Source organism: Hyaena hyaena, unplaced genomic scaffold (genome assembly GCF_003009895.1).
Source record: "Hyaena hyaena isolate Hyena2069 unplaced genomic scaffold, ASM300989v1 scaffold_329, whole genome shotgun sequence".
In the NCBI taxonomy this organism is placed as follows: domain Eukaryota; kingdom Metazoa; phylum Chordata; class Mammalia; order Carnivora; family Hyaenidae; genus Hyaena; species Hyaena hyaena.
In genome coordinates this window covers 1,874,176-1,897,761 of record NW_024080960.1, presented here as the reverse complement: position 1 = coordinate 1,897,761, position 23,586 = coordinate 1,874,176, and the positions used below count along the sequence as shown (strand labels likewise).

At 37.0% G+C, this 23,586-nt stretch overlaps 1 protein-coding gene across 1 annotated transcript in view; it reads right to left on the bottom strand.

Annotated features, from left to right (window-relative positions):
• POLR2B (RNA polymerase II subunit B) overlaps positions 1-23,586 on the bottom strand; it is a 40,981-nt gene that overhangs the window by 16,233 nt on the left and 1,162 nt on the right. The window contains exons 2-16 of the mRNA XM_039249031.1: positions 18,877-18,949; positions 16,656-16,806; positions 13,508-13,620; positions 13,168-13,387; positions 12,681-12,839; positions 10,841-11,005; positions 8,145-8,341; positions 7,678-7,797; positions 6,718-6,904; positions 5,931-6,074; positions 5,558-5,697; positions 5,343-5,454; positions 2,670-2,824; positions 1,347-1,545; positions 852-1,020 (exon numbers count right to left, since the gene is read on the bottom strand). Of these exons, the coding sequence (XP_039104962.1) occupies positions 852-1,020; positions 1,347-1,545; positions 2,670-2,824; positions 5,343-5,454; positions 5,558-5,697; positions 5,931-6,074; positions 6,718-6,904; positions 7,678-7,797; positions 8,145-8,341; positions 10,841-11,005; positions 12,681-12,839; positions 13,168-13,387; positions 13,508-13,620; positions 16,656-16,806; positions 18,877-18,949 (2,304 nt within the window). The remainder of the gene's footprint in view (positions 1-851; positions 1,021-1,346; positions 1,546-2,669; positions 2,825-5,342; positions 5,455-5,557; positions 5,698-5,930; positions 6,075-6,717; positions 6,905-7,677; positions 7,798-8,144; positions 8,342-10,840; positions 11,006-12,680; positions 12,840-13,167; positions 13,388-13,507; positions 13,621-16,655; positions 16,807-18,876; positions 18,950-23,586) is intronic.

The window sequence follows — 23,586 nt, the reverse complement described above, 5'->3', positions numbered from 1 at the left end:
ATGCCACCCAGGCATACCACCCCCACCCCTCAAAACTGTATTACCTCCTTGCTCCAAAAGGCTGGATGGGTCTTCAGTCTCAATATTGAACCTGCTCTTTCCACACAATGAGACCAAAGTTCACTCCTGTGCATTCACACTCCAGTTATACTAAAGAGCCATGACTACTAATTGTTCCGTATCTCATACATTTGTGCATCTAAGCCCTTTCTCAACTCACCTCTCAAATTCAAATACCCTTTTGTCAAACTATACATTAGTCTAAAATCCCACCTTCCCCATGAAATTGGCTCTAGATTTCCAACAGGAATCAATCATTTCATTTCCTTCACTCTGTGCTTTCAAAGAACTCTGTATCTCATCATAACACTGTCCACATATCTCTTTATTATTTGTGCTGTTTCCCACCACATTATAAATATTGAGAAAATAGAGGCTGTGTCATAAGTATTTTATTAACCCTCCCAAGCACTCAGAAAGTATTTAAGCAGGACATGATCTTAAAAAGTGAAGAACAGGGGTGCCTAGGTGGCTCAGTCGGTTACGCATCTGACTTCAGCTCAGGTCATAATCACACTGCTCATAAGTTCCAGCTCCTCATCAGGCTCTGTGCTGACAGCTCGGAGCCTGGAGCCTGTTTCAGATTCTCTGACCTCCCCCCCCCCCCCCCCATCAGGCTCTGTGCTGACAGCTCGGAGCCTGGAGCCTGTTTCAGATTCTCTGACCTCCCTCCCCCCCCTGCCCCTCTCCCTCCCCCCGCACGTGCACACTTTCTCTTACAATCTCAAAAATAAACATTAAAAGAAATTTTTTAATACAAAAAATAAACTTAAAAACAAAACTGAACATACCTGCTGGCAGCTCTCTAAATCGTAGATATTCCATTGACCGTGTAGTCACAAGTGGTTTTTGAGGATAATATAGAACATGGGCCAGTGTATCCATACGAACATGGAAGTTGGTGATATAAACTCCCATAGCCTGCTTACCCATAGCAGACTGGTATGTGTTTCTAGGGGACTAAAGGTAGAAATGAAAAGCAGAATCAATGGTAATTTAATGCTTCTAAAAAACAGAGTCTACAGGGTACGACATAAATCAGAAATATGACAGATAAAGGTTATGTTTTTTTCTGAAAGAGAAGTGATAACCATTTGGAATAATTAATTATGGCTCTTAACAGTGAAACAAACCAAAAAAAAGCATATTAAATGCTGATTCCATATGAGTTCACAGCCTTTTGATCAACACACTTTTCTTTAGGGAAAAACTACAGATCAGTCTCTAATTTGTATTCTACTTCCCCCAATTCCTCACAAAACAGAAGTTAAAAAACTGCAACCAACCTGGTTATGATCAGGAAAGGGAATAATAGATGCACAGACACCAAGAATCATCGATGGATGAATCTCACAGTGTGTATATGTGGAACAATAAGCTACTTCTTTCTCCTGTAAATCATCTGGAGTCATGGCAAGCATCACAGTTTCTTCTTCTAAAGTATCAATGTATTCAACTACCCCACTGGCCACAAGATCCTGCCAACTAAAAAAGAAGAATTTACTTTGGAGAGCCTGGGTGGCTCAGTTGGTTGAGTGTCCAACTCTTGATTTCACCTTGGGTCATGATCCCAGAGTCGTGGGTTCAAGCCCTGCATCTGGCTCTGCACTGAGTGTGGAGCCTGATTAGGATTCATTTTCATCTCTCTCTCTCCCCCTTTCCCTCTCCCCTGCTTACACACTCTCTAAAAACAGAAATAAAACAAACTTTAAAAGAAAAAAGAAGCATTCACTTTATTTCCTTATCTACTGAAGTATTTTAACTAAGCTTCTTGCTTAATAAAGAGAATTCTTATATGGGGGCACCTAGGTGGCTCAGTTGTTTAAGCATCCAACTTTGGTTCAGGTCATGATCTCAGTTTGTGAGCTGGAGCCCTCCATCAGGCTCTCTACTGTCAGCACAGAACCAGCTTCAGATCCTCTGTCTCCCCCTCTCTCTGCTCCTCCCCTGCTCTAAGATAAATAAGCATTAAAAAAAAAATTTTATCTACATGTACAGATACAGAAAGAGTTCCAAAGAAGGTATATTATTAATAGTGAAAAAAAAGCAAGTTACTATAAATACACACGAAGTATGATCCTATATCTATCACTATTAGTTTGTCTTGCTTTGTTCTAAAGGGAACTATCTGAACTATTTGTGGGTGTATGAGTATGGGTTACTTTTTAACAGGAGAGTATGAATTGGGGACTTTTCTGTATTTTTATTATATGCATTGTTTGAAGTTTCTTCATAATAAAAAATACACATTAAATATTGTTAAAAATTTTAAAGCAAGTTCATCTTTTTATTAAATTTATTTGCTATCGTATTATTCATATTACTTGTTATATAATTTCTACTATATAAGTTATTTATTATCAGGCTTTAACATGTCACAAAGACTTTTATGCTTTAACAAAACCCTACAAATACTTTACTTGATCATAAAAATTAAGAGAAACAAATGTGACCATACTGAGTTTCTTTTTGAGGCAATGAAATATTCTGGAATTAGGCAGAGGTGATAATTGCACAATCTTATGAATATACTAAAAACCACTAAACTGTATACTTTAAAATGGTTAATTTTATGTTATATGAACTTTTTTCTCACTGGATGTTCTTACCTGTAGTTGTTATATTCTCTCTCTTTCAACTGATCAATATGTCTCTTCTTTAGAAGTAGTTTTTGTTTTTCCACAATCAGAAGAGGCCTACAAATACGGCCTGCATCTGTATAGATCCGGATCTCCCGCTCTCGAATATCTCTTATCATAGAAACCTGTATGTAAAAAGACAAAAGAGTCTCATGAACTTTTATTTTCTCTGTATCATTAAGACTTAGCTAAAAATATAATAACATTTCTAATAAATTTCTGGAATAAACAATTATCAAATAAAATGGACAAATCTTAGGGCAGCTGTGTAGCTCAGTTGGTTAAGCGTCCAACTCCTGATGTTGGCTCAAGTCATGATTTCATGGTTCCTGAGTTCCAGCCCCATGTCAGGCATCACATTGTCAGCACTGAGACACCTCTCTCTGCTCCTCCCCCATCTGCATGCACGTGCATGCTCTCTCAAAATAAATAAACTTTAAAAAATGGACAAATCTTAGTTTATCATTGTTCAATATACTAAAAACCTAAGTATAATTTAAAATTTTATAAAGAATAACTATTTAACCTTGGTAATCATAAAGCTCAACAGTATCTGGCAATAATGTCATTCAAGATAAAGCAAAATAAAAAGAATATATTTTTGTCATCACAAACACTAGATATAACAATTTATTTTGTCTCTTTGATAATTGCATAGACTTTTCAACCTTTCAGTAACCATCCCTGTTATCATTTTGCATTGATCATACTTTCTCAGAAATAAGCCTGACTTCCGACACTTACCTGTCAGACAAATGGTTTATAATCTACGTGTCCAGGGAGCGCCTGGGTGGAACAGGCGGTTAAGCATCCAACTTCGGCTCAGGTCATGATCTCACAGTTTGTGGGTTCGAGCCCTGCGTCAGGCTTTAAGCTGACAGTCAGCTCAGAGCCTGGAGCCTGTTTCAGATTCTGTGTCTCCCTCTCTCTCTGACCCTCCCCTGCTCCCACTCTCTCTCTCAGAAACAAATAATACATTAAAAAAAAAAAATTATAATCTACCTGTCCAATATAGCAGTCACTAGCCACATGTCGCTATTAAGCACTTGAAACGTGGCCATTCTGAACTGAGAGATGCTGTAGTGTACAATGTGTATAAATTACACAGTGGATTTCAAAAACAGTACCACATAAACAAAGCAGAAACAGACCCATATAGACAGAAAACAAACTGATGGTTACCAGAGGAAGAACTGGGAGGATGGGCAAAAAAAGGGTAAAGGGGAGTAGGAAGCACAAGCTTCCAGATGAATGAACAAATCATAGTTAAGTGGTACAGTGCAGGGAACATAAGTTAATATAATAGCATTATAATAGCATGTATGGTGACAGATGGTAGCTACATTTCTGGTGAGCATAGCATAATGTATAGAATTGTCAAATTAATTTGTTATATACCTGAAACCAATGTAATACTATGTGTCAACTACCCTTCAATAAAAAAGTACCACATAAAAATAAAAAATTTCTCAGAACTACTAACTAGATGTTGAAATTACAGCTTTGTATACAACAGGTCAAATAAAATATATTATTAAAATTATCTTCCTGTTTCTAATTTTTTAACATGGCTACTATATCCATGTGTAGCTCACATGATATTTCTACTGGGCAGCACTAGAAAATATATTCCCAGAAAACATATTTTATTTTTCTCACTATCTACTTATTTTTGAGAAAGTGTGTGCAGTGGGGGAGGGACAGAAAGGACGAAGGATCCAAAGTGGGCTCTATGCTGACAGCAGCAAGCCCAATGTGGGGCTCAAACTGATGAACCATGAGATCATGACCTGAGCAGAGATCAGACACTTAACCAACTGAGCTACCCAGGTGCCCCTATTCCAAGGAATTATAAAAAATATTTTGGGCAGGGCACTTTGCTGGCTCAGTCAGTAGAACATGCGACTCTTGATTTTGGCTCAGGTCATGATCTCAAGCCTCTCACTGGGCTCCACACTAGGCGTGGAGCCTGCTTAAGATTCTCTTGTTCCCTCTCCGTCTCTGCTCCTCCCCTTCTCACCCTCCAAAAAACAAAAACTGGGGGTAAATTTGCAATAAAGAACATAATAATTATGGGGCACCTGGGTGGCTCAGTCAGTTTAGCATACAAGTCTTGATTTTGGCTTGAGTCATGGTCTCACAGTTCATGGGTTCAAGTGTGATGTCAGGTTCTGCACTGGCAGTGTGGAACCTGCTTGGGATTCTCTCTCTCTCCATTTCTCTCTCTGCCCCTCGCCCACTCACACTGTCTCTCTCTCTCTCTCAAAATAAACTTTAAAAAAACATCACCTAGACTTCTGACAATGTACTCTACAATTCAAGGGAAAGAGAGAAAGGCCAATGTAAAGAAAACTATCACTAGTCTTATGCCTTGTTTAGAAATCCCATAGAATCAGAGGCGCCTGGGTGGCTCAGTCAGTCAAGCGTCTGACTTGGGCTCAGGTCAGATCTCACGGTTTGTGGGTTTGAGCCCCGCATCGGGCTCTGTGCTGACAGCTCAGAGCCTGGAGCCTGTTTCCAATTCTGTCTCCCTCTCTCTCTCTGCCCCTCCCCCACTCATACTCTGTCTCTCTCTGTCTCAAAAATAAACTATATTAAAAAAAAAAATCCCACAGAATCATATACTCTTAATTAAAGACTCACTTCAGATACAATGATGTCCATCTGTCGCCGCAACTTTCTCAAGGTGTTCATAAGTTGTTCTGGATCTTTATGTATTCCAACCCAACAGCCATTAACAAAAATCTTGGTTGCACTAAAATGTGAAACCAAAAGCATTTTGCAGTTAGTAACTCTATACTAAACAATAACCAAAGATTAACAATAGTTTCAAAAAAAGAAATCACATCTATACACACTCAGCAATAGCTGCAGGAGAAATTTCTTCTAAATTTTCCATGCTCCATTCTTCTAAAAATTCCAGAATTGGAGAAGGTTGAGATCCAACTGAAATATAAGCCATCAGGGCTAAATTCTTCACAAGTCCAACAGCATGGCCCTATGAATAAACTAAGTATTACTCATATGGATTTAACATACCTATCAAAATTCTTTTCCATAAACATTTTTTCTTCAATTTGATTTCAGGACTCTCACCTTCTAAGAACAAATCCATAAATAAAATATTAGTTCTAAAACCACACAACATATTACTTACTTCTAAAAGTAATTATATATCCTATGTAATTATTGGTAGACGTTTTGTCCTGAATGTAAATTCTAACGTATTACCTCTGGGGTCTCAGCAGGACACACCATTCCCCACAATGTATTATGCAATTGTCTTGGTTTTGCTAGTTTGCCATCTCTACCAATAGGAGAATTTAAACGACGCAGGTGAGAAAGAGTAGATGCAAAAGTCAGGCGGTTTAACACCTAGAAAACAATAGCAAATCTTTAAAGTTGGGGCATTTCTGTTACTCATACTACCACATTTTTAGCAAATACTAGAATGAGGCAAAGTCACATTTTTACCTATATCAACAGACTGTCAAACTCTCCCTAGCCCTCCTTTCTCCATCCTTTCCCTGGATATCATTCATCCCATAACTTAAGTGCCTCTCATAACAGAGATGGCAAATATGTGATATACAGTTCTAGCATAGCCACAGAAATGTTTTGCGTATGATCACCTCCAACCACTAGGATGTTAGTTCCACAAGGGTTAGTGCCCCTAACCCCTCACTGTTCACAGGTCAACACTGTACTGTACTTTGTACTTTGGTCAACTTCTAATACGGAGCTTTTAAGATATAAAAATTTCACTAATGTGGACCGTCTACTGTCTTAGCAGCTAATTTATATATATTAACTATCTTGCTATACGCCAAAACTTTAATCTCTCTTGAGTAATGCTAACAGCTAATTTAAGGAAAATTTAATTTTCATAATTCAATCTCCTCCAGTGCTATTACATTTAAGAAAAAAAAGTAAAATAATTTACATTCAATGAATAGAGGGATCTATTAGTCCCACAACTTTTTCCTATCAAACCTGTAATCACAGTCAATGTCCTTACCTGAGATACTCCAGCTCTGGCTTGATGAGCTTTCTTTTGGTCACCCCAATTTCCAGTAGCTAAAGAATATTTTAGGCCATCAGATATAATCCTTGTTTTAATTGCCAACTCCAAGTTAAAATCTTTTCCTCGATCAATAAACTTCTGTGCATAGATCCGTACTTCTTTAAGCAAATTCTTAAACATACTGCCAAATAAAATGGTATTTTAAATATGAAAAGGTCAACAACATGCATTCTCAATATGGACAATTCTGCTCACAAGGGGATGAAAAGTAGTTGGGGTAGAGGGAGAGAAGCATTACTATTTTTTATGTAAAAAGCACTAATGTACTTACAGTACATAAGGACACATGAGGTGAGCCAACTAGGGAAAAAATGTCAGGCTCTTTAGCAGGGTGAAAACAGAAAGCTGAAAAACACTAATCTACAACACACTAAACAACAGAATACAAAGAAAGAACTACTGCTAATATGATCTTTTTCATATTAAGTTGTTTACATATTTTGTTTTTAAAAATAACTTTTCTGAATATAAAAGTGTTATATGTTCATTACAGGAAGCATAGAAAATGTAAAAACATAAGAATAAAATAAAAATCGTATTATACCAATACTGTGAAACAACGACTGTTAATATTTTAATAGATTTCCCTCCAGCTTTTGTGTTTTTATAAAATGCAAAAGCAGGACTAAAAATTCCAGTATCATCAGTACCTAGAAAATCAAGGCAAATGACTTATAAAGCTACCAGAGAATAAAGAAAATGTAAACAAGTAATAAACTGCCCTCACAAACTTGAAATTCACAAACATAATGTAGAACAAAATCTGGGCAAGTGGTAAAGAGAATGTAGCCAACTTCATATGGATGCCAAGACAGTTTAGGACCTTCATTAGTGCAAGGACTAATCTAAAATGAAATCTTTCTATTTTTAACTGGTATCATTCTCATTCCTTACCCTCTGAATAAGAATGCAAGTAGTGGTCCAGCAAGATCCAATCTTTTGTTTCCATAGTGATCCCTGTCATCTAATTCTCTTCTGCCCAAAGCTGCTAAAAGCAACCTATGAACCATGTACCTTTAAAAAAAAAAAAAAAAAAAAGGTAGTGAGAAAGAAAACATATGGCTTTTGGCTTTTTAAAAACCTCTTAAAAACACCATTCTGATTTTTTTTTAATTTTTTTTTTGAAAGAGAGAGCATGGGTAAGGTGGTGAGGGACAAAGAGAGAGGGAGCAAAAATCTCAAGCAGGCTCCACAATCAGCATGGAGCCTGACGTGGGACTCATCTCACCACTGTGAGATCAGGACCAGAGCTGAAAAAGAGTTAGACACTTAACCCACTGAGCCATCTAGGTACCCCTTTGATATTTTTAACTTTAAGAAAAACTCTCTTGGCAAAAAATTTAAAATGATATTTAACATACCCCAAGAAATAAGCTTTTTTGGTCTCACAAAAATCACTGACACCAACATGAGGGAGCATTTCTTTTTGTAAGACTTCTTTTGCATATTTAATTCTTTTCTCTTTAGTGACACCAGGCTTTGCCCCTCTTGAGCCAATGAAATTTAGTGCAACATTCTGTTCTTGGATGACAAAAGCTTCATCAAGAGAAGGTTTCACCTATCAGACAATTCAAATGAAAGTCATTTTCACCTTAAGTCAACTGAAACTTCAATTTGTAACATTTTAAATATCCCTATGTACTAAAAGAATATGCAAATATTTTTTAAAAAAACAAAGAATTAACAAAATCTTAGAACCTGAATACACTTTTAAGATCTACAGATCTCTGACAAAATCCACTTATCAACACAGGCAACTCTACTTCCTAAAAAATTACAAATAATTCCATACAAAATAAAATTACATTTTAACAAATGGCAAAACAAAAATTCCTTCTAAACATCTTATACCAATTTAGAGAACTTTTAATAGTCAAAATTAAAATTTACTAAACTGCAAATGAATAAAAGTGCCAGACTATTTTCAGCCTTGGTTTAAGAGGTTTTTAACCTATAAATAAAACCACTGTTTTTGTAAAGAAGAGTATTTTATAAAGAGCTACATTCCATACCTGCCATTAAGTAAACTGTGGCCTCTGAGCAGCCAGGTAATCAGTTTGCTCATCTACAAAGTGGCTAGATAAAATAATCACCAAGTTTCACTCTAGTTCTAACATTCCAAAATTCCAATTTTACACAGTAATGAGCATGAGGAATGAGGAGTAACACTGAGTAACTTTGGCCGCTGTAAATACACTTTACTCCTATCAAATTTACTCAAATGCCTTTCCTGCCTTTGACTTCCTATGTCTATTTATCACTGATCCTCACATTTGAACATCTGAATTCCAATCATGGAACCAAAGAGCAGAAAAAGGTAACATAAAGCACTCAGTGTGAGGCCACAGTATGGTAAATGAAAGTGATCTTTTTAAATCATTATTATTGTTATGAAATTGTTCTGTTAAGGTTAATCTAGATTTGGAAAAAAGAGTAACAATTATTTTCAGAAGAAAAATTAAAGCACTTTTCAACAGCGAATGATGGACTCAGAGACTATAATAAGTGGCCAAAGCTTCAAAAGAGCTAAGGGAACAAAAACTAAAAAAAAAGAAAAAAAAATCATACACAAAGCAAATTAGCTGTTTCATTTTACTAAGAAAATTCCAGTTTGAATACAGTATGAATCCAGTTTGAATCACTTGGGATGCTTTTTGGATAAAAACATGTAGTTTTCTTTTAAATACTTAAATACTATCTTTAAATATTTAAAAGAAAACCAAAAAAAAAGCATATGACTACTGATAAAACTTAAAGTAAAATCTAGCCAGAATCCATTTTTCTCATGAAACTGCATCAATGCTCTAAAAACTAACATGTACTCACTCCACCATCTCACTTTGTGACCAACATTTAGCCTCCATTTAACTTTTTTTTCTCTATCTTAAAAACTCCACATAATTCAGGATAGTTTTAAGTGTATCAACTACTACTGAGACAAGAATTATCAATGAAAAACAGTGACAAGGAAATGGTTGTTTATCTAGACTCAAAGAATCTTGCTACAAAATTAGTTAACTTTAGAGGAACCTAAGACAACACTGCAAAGTTAACATTACAAATAATAGGACAAAATTCTATCACAAGACTCCTGATGCAATGCTGTGGGAAGCAAACATTACTTCTATATTTTTCCTGCCAAAAAAAGCATAAATTGAATGTAATCATGAGAAAATACTAAAAAAGCCCAAATGGTGGGAAATTCTACAAAATAACCGGCCTATCCTCCTCTCCAAAAGTTTCAATATTATGAAACACTGAGGAAAAAGACAAGGAAAGATTTAAAGAGACTAAAGAGACCTAAAAATGACATGCAATACCAAATCCTGGACTGGATTCTGAACCAGGAAAAAAAACCATTAAGGACGTTATTAGGACAACTGGCAAACACCTAAATAAGATCTATGGCTTAACAGTACTGTACCTAAGTTAAAGGTTATGATTTTGGTAACCATATTATGAATATGTAATGAATGTCCTGGTTCTTAGGAAATGAACACTAAAGTATTTCAGAGTAAAGGGAAACGATGCCCAAAACTTACTCTCAAATGGTCCAGAAAAAATTAATTTGTTTATATAGACAGAGAACGGTAAAACAAATGTAGCAAAGGTCACAATGTAGCAAGGGTAAACTAGTGAATCTAGGTAAAGAATATACAAGAATTCTTTGTGACTTTTCTATAAATTTGAAATTATTTCAAAATAAAAAGTTTTAAAAAAGATGAAGTTGTATCAATAATCCAGTTTCCTTCTTTACTAAATTGCACCAGGCTGGTATGCTTTTAGATTTTCCTTACTAAAGCTTCCTCTTGCTGCCGTCAGTAAACTTCTGGCAACCTCTAGTTCTTATGACTATTTTACACAGGATTGTCAAGAAAGAAGCTGAGACAAGCTGAAGGCTTTTGCTAAATAGTAAATGGCATGAGACTTCTGACAGCTAAATTACTCTTCAGCTGCTCTGAAGAGTAGCTGCTCTACTGTGTTTTAAGATTAAGGACAGTCAGTAACTTTAAACCTCTTGTAAAACACTACAAAGACATTTTGCTTTCACATTTACCATTTCCATCATCTCTGGATCTTCAAAATCATAAATAATATGCTCTAAAATATCTCTGTCAGACACAAAGCCTAATGCTCTGAACACAATAATGATAGGGACTTCCTGCTTGATGTATGGTAGCGTTGCCACAATGCGCTGACCAATAGCACTCTTTTTTGCACCCTGGAAAAATAAAAATCATTAGAAGATCAGTACAAAGAGATCACAGCCATAAAAAAACACCGTGAGAACCATTCATATACATGCTCATTGTATATATTTCAAAAGAAGCATACCTCTCATACTCTAAGGAACATCCCATGGCTGCTTTCCAAAACTACTGCAACAGGTTTACTAATTTTATGAACAGGTTGATCATTTAGAACTGAGAGAACTTCCATCCTCTACTATCTGCCTGCCAAGATTCTCTCAGAATTACTAAATACTGTATTTGGAAATTACATCTGGCTACAAAAGAATATGAACACTGATCCCACATCCTCTCCCCCCACAGAAAACAAACAAAACACACACACACACACACACACCTCTCTGAAAGAAAAACATGAGGGCTAAAAAAAAAAAAACAGAGACAGAGACAAACATGGGGAAAAAAACACAGCAGAGAAGGAAAAACATTAACTCAGAGCTGATCGGTATCTCTCATTTGAGGTTTCTAAATTAACAAATAGTTTTTCATTTTTTTTTAAAGTTATATTTATTTCTGAGAGAGAGAGACAGCGTGAGCAGGGCAGAGGCAGAGAGAGAGAAAGATACAGAATCTGAAACAGGCTCCAGGCTCTGAGCTAGCTGTCAGCACAGAGCCTGACACGGGGTTTGAACCCACAAACTGTGAGATCATAACCAGAGCCAAAGTCGTACACTTAACCAACTGAGCCACCCAGGCGCCCCAACAAATAGCTTCTTTCACACAAGTTTCTTTTTTCCAATTTCTCTTTAATTCTACACACATACAAAAACAAAAAGTTACTAACCTATAATGACATACTATCAACTGACTCTTCATTTTAATTATATTTTTTTTCTTCAATATTAAGCTCTATCTTCTCTTGGCCTCATAACCCTATATTATCATGGTCCCTCTCATAAGAATTTTTCTTGTCTCTCTCCTCCTACTTTAGGCCTCCTTCCGTAGAACTCCCATCTTATGGCCGTTCAGTAACAACTGTTCACAATTTCCAGGAGTGCCTGGGTGCTCAGTCAGTTAAGCATCCAACTCTTGGTTTTGGCTCAGGTCATGGTCTCTCGGTTTGTGGATTTGAGCCAAGAGTTGGGCTCACTGCTGTCAGCATGGAGCCCACTTGGGATTCTTGCTCTCCCTTTCTCTGCCCCTCCCTCCCTCTCTCTCAATAAAATGATATCCAAATCTTCATCTTTCTCTTTTTCCTATACGCTTAACCCTCATGATCTCCAAATGCTATTTGGTTCTTTCTACTTACATATCTATGAGATGATAAATGTTCTACTGGAGTAATCTGCTACAGAGCAACAAGTAAGTAAAACAATACCTGCCACATAACACTAACAATATAGTCCAGAAAAGCTTTTTTGACTAAGAATGCAGCCTGATAAACCCTAAGGCTAAACAAGGGATGCCTGGGTTGCTCAGCTGGTTATGCATCTGACTCTTTATCTCGGCTCAAGTCATGATCTCACGGTTAGTGAGTTCAAGCCCTATTATCAGGCTCTGTGCTGACAGCATGAAAGCTGATATTCTCTCTCTCTCACTTTCTCTGCCCCTCTCCCACTCGTGCTCTCTCTCAAATAAACTTAAAAAAAAATCATAAGACTAGACAAAAAGAAGTAAACCCAAACAACATCATATTCCAGTCCATACCTGTCCTCCTCTCGCCAGCATGCTAACCCAAATAGTACTGGTGGGGCGGGAAGAATTCTCCAGACATGATCTACACTCTCCTGTGTAGGCATATTTAGAATCCTTTTTGGCAAACACATAGACTGTGTTTGTTGCCATTTTTTCTTGAGCAATCAGAACCTATGTGGACAATAATAAAAAAGTTACGCCATAAAACCCACAGGTCCTTGAATTAGAAAGAGTAAAAAATCTGCATCTTAATTTAATCTGACCACAAGAGCCTACTGAAACATCAAGTCTTGAACTTTACAAACTTCTAGTGTTTATTATATACTGCTAAGTAAAGTTTTGGTTTACAGAAGTTTAGCTGTCACACACACACCCCCTTCCCCCCAGATAACTTAACTATGGCTTCCAGGTTATTCTGTATACGAGCTTACTTTTCAACTATCATAATTTAAATCTTTATTATGATTTTAGAATTTTCTTTAAATAATGATTACTATACCTTTTCTGATCCATTAATAATGAAATATCCACCAGGATCCAAGGGGCATTCATTTAACTCACAAAGATCACGATCTGTTAAGCCATTCAACAGGCAATAAGTTGAACGTAACATAATTGGAATTTTTCCTATAAAAGTTTTCTGATGCTGAGTTTGAAGTTGTTCTTCACCTTCTTTAATGACAGTTTTGGTTATGTCAACATAAAGGGGAGCAGAATACCTTTAAAAACAAAAAGAGATTACAACTAAGTAATAGTAAGACATTTACTAAAACTCTCAACTGGTTAAAATTACATTTTATGAATGGTTTTTCAGTATCAGCTACTGGAAAAATTCTTACGTGAGATTTCTTAATCTGGCCTCATTTGGCATCATTGGTGAAGGGGCACCATCTCTTTCCCAATGGGTAGGCTTGGAGAGGTAAATTTGTTCAAACTTCAACAAATATCTTGGCTAAAATGAAACCAAAAAACATGAAAAGGGTAATTTTTATCCATAAAAGTTTTAATGATTCCATTTTAATTAACATTAACATTTTGAGTAGAAGTAGCTCAAGAAACTGCTGAAATTAACCCACTTTACTTGTATGAGGACCTTCCAAATCAAACATTCACATTCCATAGATGTCAAGTTTTATACTTAATTGCTTTCTTAAGGCAAAAGACAAAGAGATTTAAAATATCCCAAGTAAATAAAGACTATGCACATATCTCATGTGCTCTTGTGTTAACATCAAAAAGAAAAATTTGTGTTAATGATCTATATAGTTTTATGTGCACTCTCCTTAGTTAAGATCAGAAGTATAAAGTTACCAGAAAACAAAGATAAATTCAGACAATTAGGACCATGCTCTAATCTAATCAACAGACCACCAAAAAATAATAATATAATAATAAGCCTAACTCCAATTAAATATACAAAAAATTCTAATTATTCTTTAGTTTACATTTATTTTGAGGGGGAGAGAGAGAGAGAGAGAAAACATGAGTGGGGGAGAGGCAGAGAGAGAGAATCCTAAGCAGGCTCTGCTATGTTGGCACAGAGCCTGACACAGGGTTCAAATCCAAGAACCATGAGATCATTACCTGAGCCAAAATCAACAGATGGATGCTTATTAACCAACTGAGCCACCCAGCTGCTCCCCTAATTATTCTATAAAAAGGATTGGTAACTTCTGGGCACCTGAGTGGCTTAGTTGGTTAAAGGGTCTGACTTGAGCTCAGGTCATGGTCTCATGGTTCACGTGTTCAAGCCCCCACATCAGGCTCTACACTGATAGTACGCAGACTGCTTCAGATTCTCTCTTCCTCTCTCTCTGCCCCTCCCCTGCTCACACATACTCACTCTCTCAAAAATAATTAAGTAAATTTATTTTTAAAAAAGGGACTGATAACGTCCAACCCTGCAAAAAAAAAAAAGTTTCCAATTAATATCTATTTGCTCCCCAATAAAAGATCTGTAACAACTTTCCAGAGATACACCAATTGTGTGGATTTCTCTCCAAACCAAATCTCAGAAAGGCAGACAGTGGGACTAAGCAGACCACTAACAGTAAATTATTAACACCCAAGTTTCCCAAACAGGAATAGTTAAAAGGGCTAAGAGAACTGATGGTGATCGTAAACCAGAAAGAACCCATCCCTCTGCTCCTTATTTCTACCATCACCCTAGTCTAGAACATATTATCTTAAACCTAGGTTATTCAAAGACTTTCATCTGTCTTCAGCCTCTTCCCACTACAACTAAACACCATCTCCAAAGTAACCTTTCTAAAATAATGCTTTATGCAAATACTTTGACAGTCTTTCAATAATTTCCAATGATATCCAAAGCCTGGCAATCTTGTTCTATTTTACCTTCTACTAACACCTATCAAAAACAGATCAAGCCAACAAAACAAAACAGATCAAATAATATACTGACTGTTGCAGTCATTCTATCCCAAAGCCAAATAACACCAAGTACTTTCTTGTTGATCTCACTAAGCATCTTTTTTCTCTACTAAGTCCTACCTAGCCCTTCACAGTCAGCTTAAGTCTCTCCCCATCTTTTCACTAAGTTCAGATACCCTTCAGAAATCTCTTCCTCCAATAGTCCTCAATAGTACTGGCACTCTGAATCTGTTATGTTGTATTGTTCTCTTGTTTTGCAAATGCCAGAAAGAGAAAATGTCTTAAGTATTAAAAAAATAAATAACTTTTTTATGCCCATTTTTCCAGTACAGTGCCTGAAGAGCCAATTATTTTTGTTCTTAACAGCAAGTCTATGCAGCATCTCCAGCTAGAATGAGAAAAACAGGTCAACCCTTAGAAGCTTACTACAGAAAAGACTGAACTGGCTAGATATAAAAGGACTGAACTGGGGGCTCTCCCTGACTCACTTTTTCAGTTTCCCCATCTCTCAAAGCCCACCATGCTCCCTCTCTTCTTCTCAAAAACTACGGACAGCCATTATTTTGGACTACATACTTCTTCACCATCACACCTGTAAAATCAGATTATGAAATTAGACCCTTCCTATGATTTGATTTTAACAATGCTAAAAACACAGGTATGTGTAAACAAAGACTGTAAGAAACATGGAAAAACTGGGGCGCCTGGGTAGCTTAGTCGGTTAAGCGTCCGACTTTCGCTTAGGTCATGATCTTGTGGTTCGTGGGTTCGGGCCCCGCATCGGGCTCTGTGCTGACTGCCAGCTCAGAGCCTGGAGCCTGTTTCAGTCTGTGACTCCCTCTCTCTCTGACCCTCCCCTGCTCACGCTGTCTCTCTCTCTCTCCTAGAAATAAATAAAAACCTTAAAAAAAAAAATTAAAAAAAAAAAAGTGGAAAAACTGAAATAGCTGGTATGTTTGGGTGATTTCCCTTTATAATCTCTTACATTTTTATGTGTTTCTTACAAAAAAAAAATAATCAAGGAGGGGTGCCAGGGTAGCAGAGTTGATTAAGCATCCAACTCTTGATTTCGGCTCAGGTCATGATCTCACTGTTCCTGAAATTGAGACCTCAGTCAGGCTCAGTGCTGACAGCAGGGAACATGCTTGGGATTCTCTCTACCCTCTCTCTGTTTCTCTTTCTCGTGTGCTCTTATGCTCTTATACTCTCTCTCAAAATAAATAAACTTTAAAAAAAGTTATAAAATAATAAAATGGGGAAAAGCCTTTCAAATACATTTTATGATTCCTTACTGTGAAAGAAAAGGGGGCTTTCTGAAGCAATATGACTACTTATGCTTACTTCTCTTGGTAGTTCATATTTCTAAGTTCTCCCTCCCCAACTATTAAATCTCTACTATCTGAATAGATAAGATTAGAGTTTTGGACTACTTGCATCTTTCCATTAGGAAGAATAAGTCAAGAGCTTCTTAAAAATGCTTTAAGTACCCTGCTAAAAACACCTTTTTAAACCTTCAAGCCAGTTGACAGAGGGACTGAAATTTCAAATCAATACTTTTCTTTTACATATGTTACTCTGTTACAATAACCATCTTACCGGCTCTTCAACTTCTCCACTAGCATGCTGAGCTTCAGCTTGTAGGTCTATAGGTGGGGCATCTTCCACAATTCTTTGAACAGACATCTGAATAAACTCATCAAAAGAATCCAGCTGTTGTCTGACCAAGCCTTTCTCGTCAAAATAGGAACTGGGAAAATATTTGGTTTTATAACCAGTTACAACTCAGTGATGTTTTCTGGCATATTTCCTCATTTTAATTAAACCTAACAAATATATCATTAAATACCAACCACCTTATGTCCATCATTATACCAGATACTATGAGGTATCCAATAAAGGGGTGAGACTAGGAACACTTTCAAGTTTTCGTAGATCTTGTTAAGTTTAGGGAACAAGACTGACGGATAAAATAATTAAAACACAACATAAGAACTATAGGAGGCCCTAATTATAAATGTCCTTATAGGGGCACCTACGTGACTGAAGGGATTAAGTGTCTGACCCTTGATTTCAGCCCACGTCATGATCTCACAGTTGAGATCAAGCCCCGTGTCCAGCTCCATACTGGACATGCATGCAGCCTGCTTAAGATTCTCTCCCTCACCCTCTGCACACTCTCAGAGTATCTACCTAGTTATTTTTTCCTAGCAAGATGCCTCTTGGTGTTATAATACTCAAACATCAAAGAAGATACCAATATCTCAATACAAAGTTTTTATAGCCATGTTTAATTATAAAAACATAAACTTATATCCCCAAATTTTAATACATTTTTAACAAAACAAGGTTCAGGGTACCTGGGTGGCTCAGTTAGTTAAGAATCCGACTTTGGCTCAGGTCATGATCTCGTGGTTCATGAGTTCAAGCCCCGTGTCAGACTCTGTGCTGACAGCTCAGAGCCTGGAGCCTGCTTTAGATTTTGTGTCTCCCTCCCTCCCTCTCTCTCTCTCTGTCTGCCCCTCCTGAACTCACACTCTGACTCTCTCTCTCTCAAAAATAAACATTAAAAAAAAAAAGTTACTTTTCTTGGGGTGCCTAGGTGGCTCAGTTGGCTAAGCATCTGACTTTAGCTCGGGTCATGTTGTGAGTTCGAGCCCTGCATTAGGCTTTCTGCTATCAGCACAGAGCCTACTTCAGAGCCTCTGATTCCCCCCACCCCATGTTGGTCTGTCTGTCTGTCTGTCTGTCTCTTTCTCTCTCTCTCAAAAATAAACAAACATTAGAGGCACCTGGGTGGCTCAGTTGGTTAAGTGTCTGACTCCTGGTTTTGGCTCAGGTCGTGATCTCATGGTTCATGAGTTCGAGCCCCACACTGGGCTCCACACTCGGCAGTGCAGAGCCTGCTTGGGATTGTCTCCCTCTCTCTCTGCCTCTCACTCACTCTCTGTTTTCCAAAATAAATAAATTTCAATAAATAAAAAAAGAAAAGTTACTTTCTTACCTATTGGTAAGGCTTGTGAGTTCTATTACATTTTAATTACATTTAGAATTCGATGGGAATTTGGGTTACAATACAATCTAATGTAACTTTATCAATTTAAAATAATAAGAAAACTAAGGAATCAAATTAACACCAGGAATGGAAAAACAGCCATCACATGCCACCTGACGGACTACAAAGAGAACATCACTGCTGCCAAAAGTAATCATCTAAACCTAATTATAAGGAAACATCAGACAAAGCCAAACTGAGGGGCATTCTAAAAAGTAACTGGCATTCCAAAATGCCATGGCCAAAAAAAAGAGAAAGACTAGGAGATGGTTCTAAATTGTAGGAGACAAAAAAATAAGTCATGAAAGCTAAATGTAATATGTAATTCTAGGTTGGATCCAGTATCAAAAAAAAATTATTTTGCTACTAACAACATTAGTGAGACAACCAGCAAAATGTGGGTATCTGTAGATTAAATTATGGTATTAACATCAATTTCCTGAGAACTTATGGTTATGTAAAAGACTGCGTTTAGGTCTGCAACAGACTCTCAAATGTCTCAGGGAAAAAATATGTAGAGAGAGAAAAAAACCACAAACTGTATAAGGTTAACATCTAGGGAATCTGAGTGAAGGTGTACATAAATTCTTTGTGTAACTTTTTAAGTCTAAAATACTGTAAAGGCTTAAGTTAAATACATAAATAGAGAAACCAGCTCTCATGGAGCATATACATATAAAATATCTAGTTTTCAATAACAGAATAAGCAGGAAATCCCTTACTTTTTACTGTGCCTCTTAAGGCTTATTAAGTCTAAAAAGTTACCTGATTACAATCCAGCATGCTTCTTGCCACAAGTCTGGGGTGATTTCATCATCATCTTCGTCATATTGCATATCTGCAAAAACCAAAAATATTGTACTCATGTGCAATAAAATCCTAATAGTTAACATCTCACTCCTATGGTTTGAGGTAGCAGAAACACATTTACTCTCTGCTAAATAAAAAACAATCCTTTTACCCCATTTCTTTAAAATTTCAATTAACTGAGTCATCACTAATGTATAATATACATAGTTATATATCTATGTATACAAAGGTCTACGTCACATAGGTATTCTCCCAATATACAAAGAGGCTTCATTACAAAGGTTCAATGTGAGTTGTGTGCCCTTTGTTAATACTCCATCGTCTCCAGAAAGTCCATGTAATTCTCATGAAGAGCTAACTATAATAACTAGGAGCAAGCATGTAGTCCTCTGATTAATAAGCTCCTCAGAGGGGCACCTGGATGACTCAGTTAAGGCATCTGACTCTTGATTTCCACTCAGGTCATGATCTCACGGTCATGAGATCAAGCCCCAAGTTGGGCTCAGCACTGACAGCGCAGAGTCTGCTTGGGATTCTCTTTCCCTCTCTCTCTACCCTTACCCCCCACTGCTCGCACACACTTGTACACTCTCAAAATAAACAAACATTAAAAAAAATAAATAAATAAGCTCCTCATAGACCGGAGTGAAAGAATAAAGTAGGGGAGTAAAGCCAGAGTAGTGTTCCAATAGCTGGGCAATACCTTAAGGTACAATGGTCTATTACACCAACATTTCTACATGTAATTTGTGACAGACTGTATTTTCTGAAGACGACCACACCTATATCTTCTGTTTCACATACTCTTTTATAATGTTGTCTTGATACACCTATCATCAAGATATAGGTCTATGTTGCCTCCTCTTAAATCTGGATGGGTTGTTGACAGTGCCAAAACTAAGATAAATGCAGCTGAAGCCACACTATGGCTTTAAAAGCTATGTAAGAAAACGCGATGTAGCTCCACCCTGTTTGCTGAAACAGGATTCTGGAGCTCTGAGTGTCTGTTAATTAAGTCCTACTACTCTAAGGCCTGTATAACGTGAGGAAGCCCAAACTATATGGAGAGAACACTTATAAATGGTTCAGTCAGCAATCCTGGTCCTTGAGTCCTTCTAGGCTAGGTGCCAGAAACGTGAATAAACACTCCAGATCATACAGCCCGCAACTGTCAACATTCAGCCTTTAAGTCTTTGCACTGAAACACTGACATGGAGCAAACAAGTCATTCCTACTGTGCTCTGTCACAATTCCTGACCCACTGATTCCATGAACACATTAATTTTTAAGCAGCCAAATTTTAAGGTAGTTATGCAGCAACAGTAATATGAACAACAGGACATTTGAAAACTCAGAGTATATTAGTCCTCTGATATCAGTCTCATCTCCTTATGTAAGAAAATAAGTGTGTGAGGGACACCTGGTTGGCTCAGTCTGTTAAGCATCTGACTCTTGATTTCAGTTCCAGTCATGACCTCACATTCATCCCCTCACCCCCACCCCTCACCATCCTCTCTGGGCATAGAGCCTGCTTAGGATTCTCCTCTCTTTCGCTTTCCCTCCCTCTGCCCCTCTTCCACCCACACTCTCAAAAAAGAAAAGCTGTATTTTTGTTTTTATATTCTGATTTATATATGTAGTCTGCAAAACTTAAGAATTTTCTATTTTAAATTTAACACACATATTCAAAATAAACTACTTAATAAATGCTTCTTCAATGGACTGGACTGATCCCTACACATGGTGGGAGGGGTAAGAAAGATCTAAAGATCTTTTAGATCTAAAGAAAGATCTAAAATAGCTCCGAGATACCTAGTTTTGATGAAAAATTAGAGGCTAACATCACAGCCACAGAGAAGCAAGTTAAAAAGGTAGGAAAAGGAGAGAAGTAAGGTCAGCTTTAGGTATACTTGTAACCATTTATCACTTTAAATATTTGCAAACAACTAGATATAAATATGAAGCCCAAATAAGGGTTCTAAATACAAACAGGTGAGAATTATAAACTGCTGGTAGGATATGGAGAGTTTATGTAGAGAAGGAAAACTGAGGGGAGGAAATTAAGGAATACCCCTATTAGAGTCATGTGGAAAAAAAAAATGAGTCCATGAAAGAGGCTCATTTACTCATTCACCTATTCGTCAAATATTTTCTGAATGTATTTACTACATCCCAGGCATTGGAGACACAACCTTCAGCTGTATCCTCAGATTATCACCTATGGGGGGGGGGGGGGTTGAGAGACAAATAAGATGAATTCAATTAATAGGAAAAACAAAATGATATGGACAGTCCTAACCAAGACCTGAGAAGTTACAGTAGACCTTCCAAAAGCTGAGCTGAGCAGAGATCTCACATAAGAATAAACAGGAGTAAACCAGGCAAAAGCAAAGGGGTGAGGATGGGAGAAGTAGAGAAAGTAGTATTTCAAACAAAAAAAAATTTGTGTGAAAGACTCCAAAATGAAAGATTCAAGGAATGAAAAAAGGCCAATGTAGCTGAAGCATGGAGTGTGAAGTTGGAGTGGTAGAAGAGACTGATTTTTACCAACAGAACGATTTTAAGATTTTAACAAGGGTGGTTAGATCAGATTTCATTTCTGAAAGATCACTATGGCCACAGTATTGGAAAGTGGATTGGAGAGGCAAGAAAACTGAAGCACAAAAACCAGTTGAGAATCTGGAGAAGTAATCTAGGCAAGAGATGGTGGTGGCCTGAACTAGAAGTTATGGCACAGTGAACAGAGAAGTGACCAGATCTGACATATTTTAGGAGACAGAACTCTAGGGCTTGGTGGCTCATTAGATAATAGGGACAGAAGATAGGAATCAAGAAAGATGCCCAGGCCTCTGGCTTCAACAACAGAAGAGGGTAATACCACTCATCAAGATGGAGAACAGGTAAGGAAAACAGCTGTTTGGGCAGTGACAAGTTTGAGGAGCCTGGGGTACATCCAAGTAAAGTTGTCCAATGGCAGTCAGATATGCAAGACATATGGACTGGAAGTATACATTCAAAGTCATCCACAAATAAATGGTAACTGAAGCCACGGAGAATAGATGAGATCCTCCAGAGAGAATATGAATAGCACAAGAGAATGAGAAGGAAAGTCAGATAGTTAGGAAGAATTGAGAATTATGTGGCAGAAGGAAGGAGTGAGTTTCCAGGAGGAAGTCAACAATGCTGAATACCACAACATAGTTTAGAATAAGGTTTAAAATGTTTTTATTTTTATTTTTGAGAGAAGAGAATCCTAGGCAGGCTCCACACTCAGCATAAAACCTGATGCAAGCCTCTATTCCACAACCCTGGGATCATGACCTGAGCCAAAATCAAGACTCTGACGCTCAACCAACTGAACCACCCACGTACCCTGGGTCTGGATAACATTTTAAAAAAAGAAAAAAAAAAAGTCCTTCTGATTTATCAATTAAGAAGTCACTGACATTCTAACTAAGAGCTGTTTCAATGAAGTGGCTTGAGCACAATTAGATTATAATAGGCTGAGGAGAACGTGAAAAAATGGGAATTCCTTTTTAAGAAGACTGGCTGTGAATGAAAGGAGAAAGGCAAAATAATGGAAGAAAAGTAAACAATTTTATAAAGAGAAAAACATATGAGTTTTCTTGAGGTCTAGAGATCTTGTGTTTCACACAGAAAAAGAAGCCAGGTGAAAAGGAGGATCTGAGAACTGATGAAGGCATTATCTAATAAACATATCAAAGGGCACAAGTAGAAATAGAATGTTGATTCAATGCTGGAGCAGACTTGATAAATAAAATACCTTTAACTCTCTTTCCACAAGATTATTATACACTGCCAATGAGAACATAAACTAGTACAATCACTAGTTTCACTAGTGCTAGTGACACTCAGCACCAGCTAGCAAAATGTTAAACATGTGTATTATTCAAGCTGACAATTCTGTATCTAGGAATTTCTCCCAACAACATACTTGCATTGGACAAAATGACGAGTACAATTCACAACAGCACTATATAAACCAGAAAAAGACTGGCTATGACCCAAATACCTATCAATAAAACACTACTTATGATATATCCACACAAACTAGGTAGGTGTGAAAAAAATTTCAGGGTGTTCATGAAAATCTCCCGTATTATTGTTATATATAAAACACACATATTTATGGATATAAATATATCCAAGAGTCCTTCATGGACTCATTTTTTTCCACATGACTCTAATAGGGGTATTCCTTAATTTCCTCCCTTCAGTCTTCCTTCTCTGCATAAACTCTCCATACTCTACCAGCAGCTTATTAATAATTCTCATCTGTTTGTAATTTAGAACTCTTATTTAAGCTTCATATTTATATCCAGAATATATATATTTATTGAGACATATATCTCTCAAAAAACGCAGCCAAGTATGAGTGTTACCTCTTGTCTATAAAAAGATAGAAAACAGAATCCCCTTTATATTTGCTTTATTATGCATAAAGCTCTCTGGAGAGAGAATCTAAGAACAGAGATTACCTTCTGTGGAGGGGACTCACAATGGACAGATTCTGGACAAGTGTTAAGATCTTACCCTTTAATATTTTTATATTTTCTACCTTGTGAGTGATGAGAATACATTTCTCACTCAAATTGTTAAACTAAAAAAAACTTCAAATTTTTTTCTGAGCTAGAAGGAATCTAA